General features: G+C 38.8%; 1 protein-coding gene and 1 non-coding gene across 2 annotated transcripts; one reads left to right on the top strand and one right to left on the bottom strand.

The window, feature by feature from the left end:
- The first annotated feature begins 3,544 nt into the window (after positions 1 to 3,544).
- TRNAT-UGU (transfer RNA threonine (anticodon UGU)) lies at positions 3,545 to 3,616 on the top strand. Its single transcript has one exon. It is a non-coding gene; the product is annotated as a tRNA-Thr (tRNA).
- Positions 3,617 to 5,149: 1,533 nt separating this feature from the next.
- LOC116245346 (uncharacterized) lies at positions 5,150 to 5,910 on the bottom strand. The gene is made up of 2 exons (XM_031616964.1): positions 5,841 to 5,910; positions 5,150 to 5,634 (listed from the first exon to the last, which is right to left on the bottom strand). The coding sequence occupies exons 1-2, from the start codon at positions 5,908 to 5,910 to the stop codon at positions 5,150 to 5,152; spliced, it is 555 nt and encodes a 184-aa protein (XP_031472824.1).
- Positions 5,911 to 9,467: the final 3,557 nt, after the last annotated feature.

The following is a 9,467-nucleotide window of genomic DNA, read 5'->3' as shown; positions in this document are numbered from 1 at the left end:
CCAACCCCAACCCAACCCCAACCCCAACCCCAACCCCAACCCCAACCCCAACCCCAACCCCAACCCCAACCCCAACCCCAACCCCATCATAGTTCTATGATTTTATTCCAAAATATGAAAGAAACCAACACCGCACATCAATTAATATGTTTGAACAACTTCAATATAAATTAACATCAATAAAAACTATCTTAACTGAAAAATAATGATCATCCAATCCCATCAACTTTCACCCCTAGCGTCACATCCTTCCATTCCCGCACCCCCTCTCCCTTATCTCCTATTTTTCCTTTCCCTATTTTTCCTCCAAGATCCTTTTAGGTTTCTGCTGGGGGAAGAAAAAGAAAGTTGAACCTGGTTGGATTATTTTAAATAAATTAAAAATAAAATGTCTATTGAATATTAATTATATTGAATGTCCCTAGCCAACCAAATTATCATTCCTATCATCAGCAGCAAGCAGAATCTCGAGGATCAAAACATCTTTATCCCCACATACTTTACCCTTACACCCTCCAAGCACGACGAACTACCCGACTTCACCTTCTGGAGGAAGTCCTCCAGCGCCTTCAAGAAATTCAAATAAAAAAAGGATAGGAAGGAGAAAAGATCTCACCCAGAAACCGAAAATGCAGACTCCACCCCCATACACCACCAGAGGAAGTGCCTCAAGCTGCTCAAGAAATAAAAAAATATCAATTACTCACTCTTGGAGGGCGGCAATAAAATGGAAATGCCCTACGGATATTATGATCCCAATGAGGCTCCGCTTTATTAGACGCATTTACCCAATGAGTATTAATACCGCCAAAAAATACAGGAATCTAATCTCAAATCTGATAAAATTGATGAGGAAATAAACTCACTCAAATTATAAAGGGTATAATCGGAACCCAATGATGAAGAAATACCTTTGAAATTTTTTATAGAACCAAGGCCTGATGATCCCTTTATTATCATCCGCAAAGATAATATCAAAAAAAGTAACTATTTCACTATACAGACTCCAAAAACGTCAAATCCAAACAGATCAAAAAGGACAAGAACAACAAACCCAAGGAGAGTGAGGAGACCGATAAAAATAAGTCAGGTTTGGCCAAAAGTAAAGAGGAGAATCATCCTAGTAAAGAGCCAGCAAAGCTTGAAGATTCGTCCGTTCCACAGCTACTTAAACGTCAAACTAGCCACTCCGGCAGGATGGTAGACGAGAACTAAAGCTATAGCAATTAAAGTGACGACGATCATGCCCACGGACAGCTTTTAATCCCCCTTAAGAAAGAGATCTACACTATCCAGCAACTCATGGACCTCGCAAAGCCCAAACCCGCTATCTAAATGGCTAAAACTTCCCGTGAGGGTACTGGGCAGGGTGCAAGCGATTGCAAGTAGTAGGCAAGAGGGAAGTTTATATAGTGATTCTCTGGATAAGAATAGTTTATAATAATAATATCGCTTTGTCATTGCGCATGAAGTCTGTCCAAAATTTGACCTCAGTATTCAACATCCCGGAGATAGAGGACGAGGTTGACTTCAAAAAGCTGTACGAAAAATAAAAAAGAACTCGAATCTTCTACGAGAAGAAGGCGAAGGAGCTCTAGTCTAAGCTAACAAAATACATGAAGGACAATAAGCACCTCTTCGGCAAGAATAAGCAGCAAGACATCTATAACATCATCGAAGAGATCAAATCTTTCAAGGGCACGCTGCCAAACTCCGTCAAGGAAATAGAAATTAACCATTCAAACCACTCCAATCATTCCATCGACGAAAAAAATATTTATTCTCTCATCAAAGAATTCGCCATCTACGGCCTCCAAGAGGATAGCATCAAGAATGGAATGCCAATGAGAAGTTTTAAGGTACGACCGTCTTCTGCAATGAGAATGTTTCACAAGTGTTGTAGCACACGTCAAAATTGGTCTTTCCTTCGGGAACCACAATAGAATATTACTCCGGGAAGTAGGCATTTGAAAAGAGCATGGATATTATCAACATTTCTAAGTAAAAATTGCGAAGTTTCATCCTGACCTTCGAGCCAACTTCCTTCTAAAAAAAGAAGTTTAAGCCAGTGATCGAAGAATAATGTCAAAAGTAATATGAAATGGTTATTAACCTCCTCAACCCGGAAAGAAGAGTCTATGCCATATGCATCATCCTCGAAGATTTTACAGTCGTCAGCAATAAAAATTAACCTTTTTAGAAATCGAGAATAGATTATAAAGAAAAAAAAGCGAAAGGACTGTCAAGTTTAAAGAGGTTTAACTTGCCAGAATAGAGGACCTAAAGATCGCTGTCACCCAAAGAGCATATACCATCTTCTCTATTATCCCTTCTTCACCTTCTTCTAGTAGCTACTCAAAGCCTTGTTTTATTCTGTAAAGGTTTAAAGATACATAAAATACAAAGAAGGAGGGTAAGATCTAACGTTAATCGATAGCAAAGCCCACGGGAAGATGATGAAGTGCATGCTGGAGGATTTGATGCAGTAGGGAAACTAAAAATAGATAATTTTAAGCAAACTCATCGATTTTACGCTGGGACCCAACAACAAGATATACCTAGAATTGAATAAGTAGACCTGCTAATCCTATTTGGCTCAAGATTGGGCATTTCCAGTACTTTCGCTCTTCACTTTGGATGTCTTCTTAGAGGTGCTCACTCTCATGATCTTGTAGTAGAAGATGGTGTTTGTCTGCTAAAATAAGACCATTTTGACCTATGCCATATTTCTGTTCACTAAGGTCTAATGAGGCCTTCTAATACCCATATCCTGTAGTCAATTTGATTCCAGATCAAGAGTAATACCTAAATGCTCCTTTTCCTATCGTTTATGGGTATAACAAATCCAAATAAGAGATCCTTACAAATAAGCTTCACAAGAAATATAAGAACGTTACGTATTTTTCGAACCGATGGGAATATAGATCATATGCGACGACAACAAGAAAAAGCTTCTCAATAACAAATCACCCAAATTGAGGGATAAACTTTTGTCTAAGTTCAAAAAAATGCAAAGAAACTATCCAAAGACCTCACTTTCTCTTCTAAACTTCATTTCAAAGAAGGAACTGACAGAATTCAACTATGCCAACAACAGCGAACTTGCCAAGTAGATAATCGACGAGGTTCACAACTACATGCTCAATGATATCTTCAAACTGCTGCCAAACGATAACGAAATCAATTAGATCAGAACGTAACTCATCCAAAATAACGTGGAGGAGGAAGATCTCAACCAGTAGATCTTCAAAAAGATAAAGGAGAAGTATAACAACAAGAGCAGAGATCCTTTCTTCAATGCCTTTCTTGAAACGCAGCTATTAAACGTCCATATCTTCAAATATTGATATTTATACATTTTCAAATGCCTTCTTTTTACTCTCCAAAAAAACTTACTCATAAAGGACATAAGCAACCTCACAACCTAGTTTCATTTTATCTTTTCGTATAACAGAGCATTTGATGACGAAAGTCATTCTTCCATTGTAATGCAAATTCTTCTGCGTTTGCATTTGATGTGGCGTGGGCGGGAGTGAGTACCATAGCCGGTATAGCTTAGTGGTAGAGCATTTGCCTTGTAAGTAAAAGGTCGTGGGTTCGACTCCCACTATCGGCTTTTTTATTCATCATCATCAAATCTTAAAAATCATTATCAAAAAATGCCCCGTCACTGTTGGAGTCACCCTGCTTCTCTTTTCATGCACTATTCCAACTTTGGAACCGTCCTCTGGTCCACCCGGTGCCCACTTTGGCATAAGCCCTTGTCCTTGATTGATTCGCCTTTTTCCTCGCTGAAAGCGCTCTTCCATAATAGAAGATTGCAGTCGAGACCGCCAGTTGCAAAGAAATCTCCTTTTTTAGAAAAAGCACAAGCATTGATGGCGCCATTGTGACCATACATACTGTAGGCCAAGGTTCCCTTGATCAGATCCCAGACCTAAATCGAAGAAAAACTACTTTTATCTCGCTGTTGGTTGAGACTGAGATCATGTGGGTTCCTTAGGATGCACTGAGAAGGAGTTGACAGAGGCATGGTGGGCCTAGTAATGCTGGACGATTTCTTCGGTTCTGAGATCGAACATGCTGATGGTTTTGTTGTTTGTACTGGCCATAACGTATTGGTCGGTGGGATGGAAACTAGTATTAGTGATAGACCCTTCAAAGCAGTCATACTTTTGCACCTATTTCTTCTTCTCGACATCCCAAATCAAAGCTTCTTATCTTCTCCTCCCGAGCACACCAGAGACATATCTGCATTGACTTGTGCGCTATTGACCCAGTTGTTATGACCTAAGAATGAACCTTTAATTTTTGTGTATCAATATCCCACATTTTGATGCTTTTATCATCGCTGGCAGAAAGGACAGTTTTCCATCATTGAAGAAGCATACGGATTTGACTGCTCCTGTGTGTCCCTTGATGATTTTGTTTTGATATTTGTTCCGGGGTACCAAAGTCTAACGGTGTTATCGTGGGATGCACTGGCGATCACATTCTCATTGGGTGAGAAGGCAACGCATGATATCTTTTTGGTGTGTCCATCGAGTGTGAGATTGCGTTTGGGATTATTGATGTTCCAGAGATTGATATAATCATCGCGCCGCATGAAGCGATGTACTTGCTGGAATAGGGAAGAGACTTACAGGTCGTGACTAAAGGTAATCGAAGAGATCTATTTTTTTGCGGGAAGGGACTGCAACAGCCATGATTATTTCTACATTCCGTTGAAGAATTTTAAATATTATGAAATCACCGTCATTGAATGCTGGAGATGAATATAGGATATTCCGAAGAATTGTCTAAATCTAGCATTAAAATTAAATACAATTAAAAGATCTGTCTTATTGGATATATCTATCACCTGTGATGAAAACAAGCTTTTTTTAGGTTTTTCTCTTGAAATACAAATGAAGAATGGATAATATCACCCACGTATGCTTTCGGTTGAACTTGACATTAGTCTTCAGGCTAGTTTTTTATGTATAATTAAAATCAACAGAGTTTTATGAACAATTAGTAGTTAATCCGCAGTTTAAGCAAAAGATTAAAGAAAAAACTACCAGATACAGCATATCTTTATCTATTCAAAAAATTTGCATTCTCATTTGATATTTATCGAAATAAAAAAATCAGAAGAGATCACATCTGTTCATTCCTTTGGATCCTTTTCCTTTTGGTAATACTTGAAGAAGAGTTTGCGGGGATCTCCAGGCTCTTTGATATATCTATCCCAGAAGTATGTCTGCGCAATGACAGTCCTCGTATCAGCTGCAGCAGTGACGCTCTTCAAAAACTCCAACAAAGTTTCCAGCTCTCTGTCCTTGGCGAAGTGGTAAAAAGGAACGATAGGGATGGCGTTCTCAGGCTGCAATATGTGGCAGTAGGGAGAGTTATCCACTAAGACTGAGTCTTCCAGCCTCCTATTGACCACTCGCAAATCCTTTAGGAAATATCCCTTTTCCAAGGTGCAATGCTGCCTATAGAGCCGATGCGAGATGAGTTTCTTTTCTGGGTCAAGGTAGTCCAGCACAACATCAGCATAGGAGGCACTGCTGGCTGTAAAGATGATGATTTCAGCAAACTGGGAAAGTTGTCGAGGAATTCCTTGCAGAAGGGTCGAATTCTGACTCCAGCCTACATCATGGAAAGCGTACGGCTAAGACTCCGCCTCTTTCGAGGGGAAAATTCAGTTTAACTGTATAGACATTCGATGTTTAGTCGCAGTGCACAAGAGTTTCGTCCATATCCAGGAAGACCGTCTTGAAGTTGGGATTTTTTCGAGCCAGTTTGATTTCCTTCCTTGGAGTTGGCACTTTGATGGACCTTCCGAACCTGAGTACCTCCACACATTGGTAAAAATGCTGCCGGTATAAATTCATGAGGTAAGTTGTCTCGTGTTTCTTCAGGCATCGGTATAAATTGCTCTGGTAATGTACTTTCGGCTCTTCGTTCGCCTTGATTTTATCTTTGGCTGAAGCCTATTCGTTTTCTAGATTTTATGGATTATTAACTGCGCCCCTGATGGGTGGCAATTTGATTGATTACTTCTTTTGGAGTCGGGATGAGGCTGGTCTTGGCGATTTCGATAGTGCGTGTGCTTATCTTGTCGAGTGAGAAGGAGGGGTTTGATTTGATTTTTTAGGTGGAGATGCGAGGGTAAAGGCCTCCTCTCGTCTGCTCGTAACTGTCTGTTGTAAAAGATTGGACCTATTGTTCTGTTCTATCAGGCTTGCTTTATTTTTTCTTGGATTGGGTCTGGCCAACTTTTTATTTATTCATTTAAAATCAAATAATAACTGTGCTGCATCACCATCTTGAATACATTTGATTAAAGTATAGCCAATTTATTTGAAAATACAATTGAAAGCTTATTAATTTAATGGTGGATGAATTACCATTGGTAAAGGTCAATCAGAATCAATATCAGACTCATCACTGCCTTCAAGAGCCATCTCGAATATCTTCTCCTGATGTCTTAGTTAGAAGTTCAGCATTTCTGCTATCTTATTCAATTTGTTGCAATTCTAGCTTCCAATCTCCTATTACTCGTCCTGGATCACACTCACTCCCTTCTCTATGCTTCCTCCGATGATACTGTTCGATTTCTTTCCGTTATCAAAGATGATCTCGATGAGTTTTTGCTGAAAAAGGGAATAGGCTGAAGCGATTTGATAATTGTTTGTCCTGAGGAGGTATCCATACTGGATGATGTCCTTCTTGTTGTATTTATGGATTGTGAATGCACTCTGGTATCGAAGATAGTAAGTCTTTATTAGTTCGTCCTTTTTCTTCATTATCTTTTGGTAGATGTTATTTTTCGATCTTTGAATACAGAAAAAACTATTGTCTTTTACACTGTTCTTGTTGTATACAATGATCCCCCAAGTGAGGAGCTCTTTGAGATGCTACATCATCTGCTCCTTGACTTCGAACTTGTTCAGAGTATCTTACAGGTAGGAATCATAGTACCTAAAGATACCATACATGTTGCGGATGTCCTTCACCTTTCCATACCTATTCAAGAAGTTTTCTTCGAGTAAGCTATGTAATATTATGATTACTCTGTGCAGACGTTGATGTTCATGTGTGATTTCTAGAGGAGCTCTACTGGTTTGAAGTAAAATTTGGGTTAAATTTCTCTATTTCTTCTTAGGTGTATATCATAGAGATGCTGTTATTCTTCTTGTTCTTTTTGTCGTTGGGATTGTAGTAGATGTTGTAGCGTTTTCCATAGAGTAGCTTTCCTAGTGCATGGAATATCCCACTTTTTACTCTTATTTTGATTATTAGCTTGATGATAATGCAGTGTGGAAATGTGTGCCAAGCTAACTCCTCTTCTTACTTGATGTTTCTTTCCCATTTTTGCTGTATTCATCATAAAACTTGATCCTTCCGCTGGCTGTAGTGTTTTTATTGGGATTCAAGCGTCCTATTTCTCTAATTTTTCGATAGTATATGATGTTGAGTGCCTTTCTTGCATCTCCGTTTGCTTCGGTGATGATCTAGTCAAGCATCTTAGGCTGGTTAGTGACGGTAGAGTACTCTGGATACCTGTTTATGAAACGGCCAATAACTTTCTTCATGTCTCTTGGTCCATAGGGCTCCATTTTTATCACACTCACGTTTTTAAGATGATGGATTCCCTTGCTTTCTGAAGCCTAGCTGAGGAGGTAGTAACTGCTATAGATCTAAGAGTTTAGCAAGAAGATATATTTGTTGCGGTTGCTGATGTTCGAGATTAACTCGAAGACGTTTTATTTGAAAATCTTGTATTTTAGGGAGTAGTTTGTTGGCATTTCATCGATGAGATTGGAAAATCTTTCAAGATGTATATCTTTTGTCTAATTTTATCCCTGAAGGAAATATTCTATAGAGCATGTCGATCGTATCTTCGTATACGTTGTCTCCAAAGTCATTTTCCTCCACTTTTTATTGCACAAATTCGTATTCAATCCCATTTTTATTCAAGGTGGAAAGAGTCAGTAGAGTTTTTCCACACCCTGAGGGTCCAAATACGAACAATACGTTTTTATGCGTGTATTCGATGAAGTTTTTAAGGCTTAGGAGGTGTTAATTCAAATTGTTGGTCATCTATGTAGACTGAAATGAGTACCTATATGTCATTAAAGTTGTAAATATCTTGAAACTAAATGCTATTCCTCGCTTTTCTTTGCAAGGGGATGCAACTGCGATTGCTCCAGTCGCTTTCCTTTTTCATATTGATGAGGTTCGATGCCTTTGATTTGATCTCACTCGATACAAGCTTATCCTTTCTTTTTTATACAATCTTTAAGGCGGCTTCTTGCTATTATTCGCTATCCATAATTTCGATGATGCTCCTGTAGAGTTTTTCCTTCTGGTTGTCCATTTGCCTCCTTTAATATACTTATATATTTTTACAGAATTAATGCACCTTATTTTTATATAATTAAGTTAAATTTAGTCATTCGATTTATTAAAATAATAAACGCAAAGATAATAAGTCGCCTCATGCTTCAATCACTCACCCCCAAGACCAAAATGCTAAAGAGTGTACATTTCTATTTCAACTCCCCTCCTCCCAATAATAAATCCTTCTACCGAAGGCTTCTACCCAATCACCTCATTTCCCTGAACAGCCACTAAGGTGAGATCTTTCCTATTCAGGCAAGAAAATATTCGAGTAAAGTCTGGCGGAAAAGAATTGCGAAGCGTTCTTTGGATTAGTACAACAATTTATCACACAAAATTAACCTTCAACTTGCGCATCTGCCACCATGGCCATGATACTAAATGCACTCAAAATCGACCCAGGCTACAATTGGAAAGGAATATGGAGGTGGTATGACGATTTTAATATCAAACACATGAAATAAGCCAACCTCAAGGATGGACTTACTCTCGAAGAATTCGATCAACTTATACAACTCAATTTTGCCAAATCTATGGCCTTCTCGCCCCTCGAAAATAAATAAATCCCTCGAACTGATGTCCTCAGGCAGACCAGCTTGGCCTTATTCAGAAATTCTATCCTGGCATGCAACAGAAGGTCCAATTTGTTCCTAACTATCAATTTCATCGAAAGAGCTTAGGCCAAACCGGCATTGGCCATTTCAGCCCATCGCTGCATACAACTCAAAGAGGATTTGGCCTTAATCTTAGATGTTGCCAAATTCAAATATGACAGTTATTGGTGCTCAGTCTAGCAAATCTACGATGCATTAAAGCCTCTAGATACTTCAAGCCAGCAATCAAGAGGGTACCTCATCAACAAAAAGAAGTATACCGATGAGAAGGAACCAGAATCGCCTTTGTGCTTCTTGGAACTGGATTTTGAGTACAATAGAAAATTAAAACAAAAGAATACTTTCAATAAGTATAAATGACTACTTTCTTGCTTCATCTATTGAATGACGAGGAATTGCATGCTCTGCTTATCCCTATCTTTATGAATTCTTCACTTTGGAGGTAGAGAACAAGGACGCATT

This window comes from Nymphaea colorata, unplaced genomic scaffold, assembly GCF_008831285.2.
Source record: "Nymphaea colorata isolate Beijing-Zhang1983 unplaced genomic scaffold, ASM883128v2 scaffold0650, whole genome shotgun sequence".
Classification (NCBI taxonomy): Eukaryota; Viridiplantae; Streptophyta; class Magnoliopsida; order Nymphaeales; family Nymphaeaceae; genus Nymphaea; species Nymphaea colorata.
Note: the sequence above shows the minus strand (reverse complement) of the source record. Positions and strands in the feature narration are given on the sequence as shown.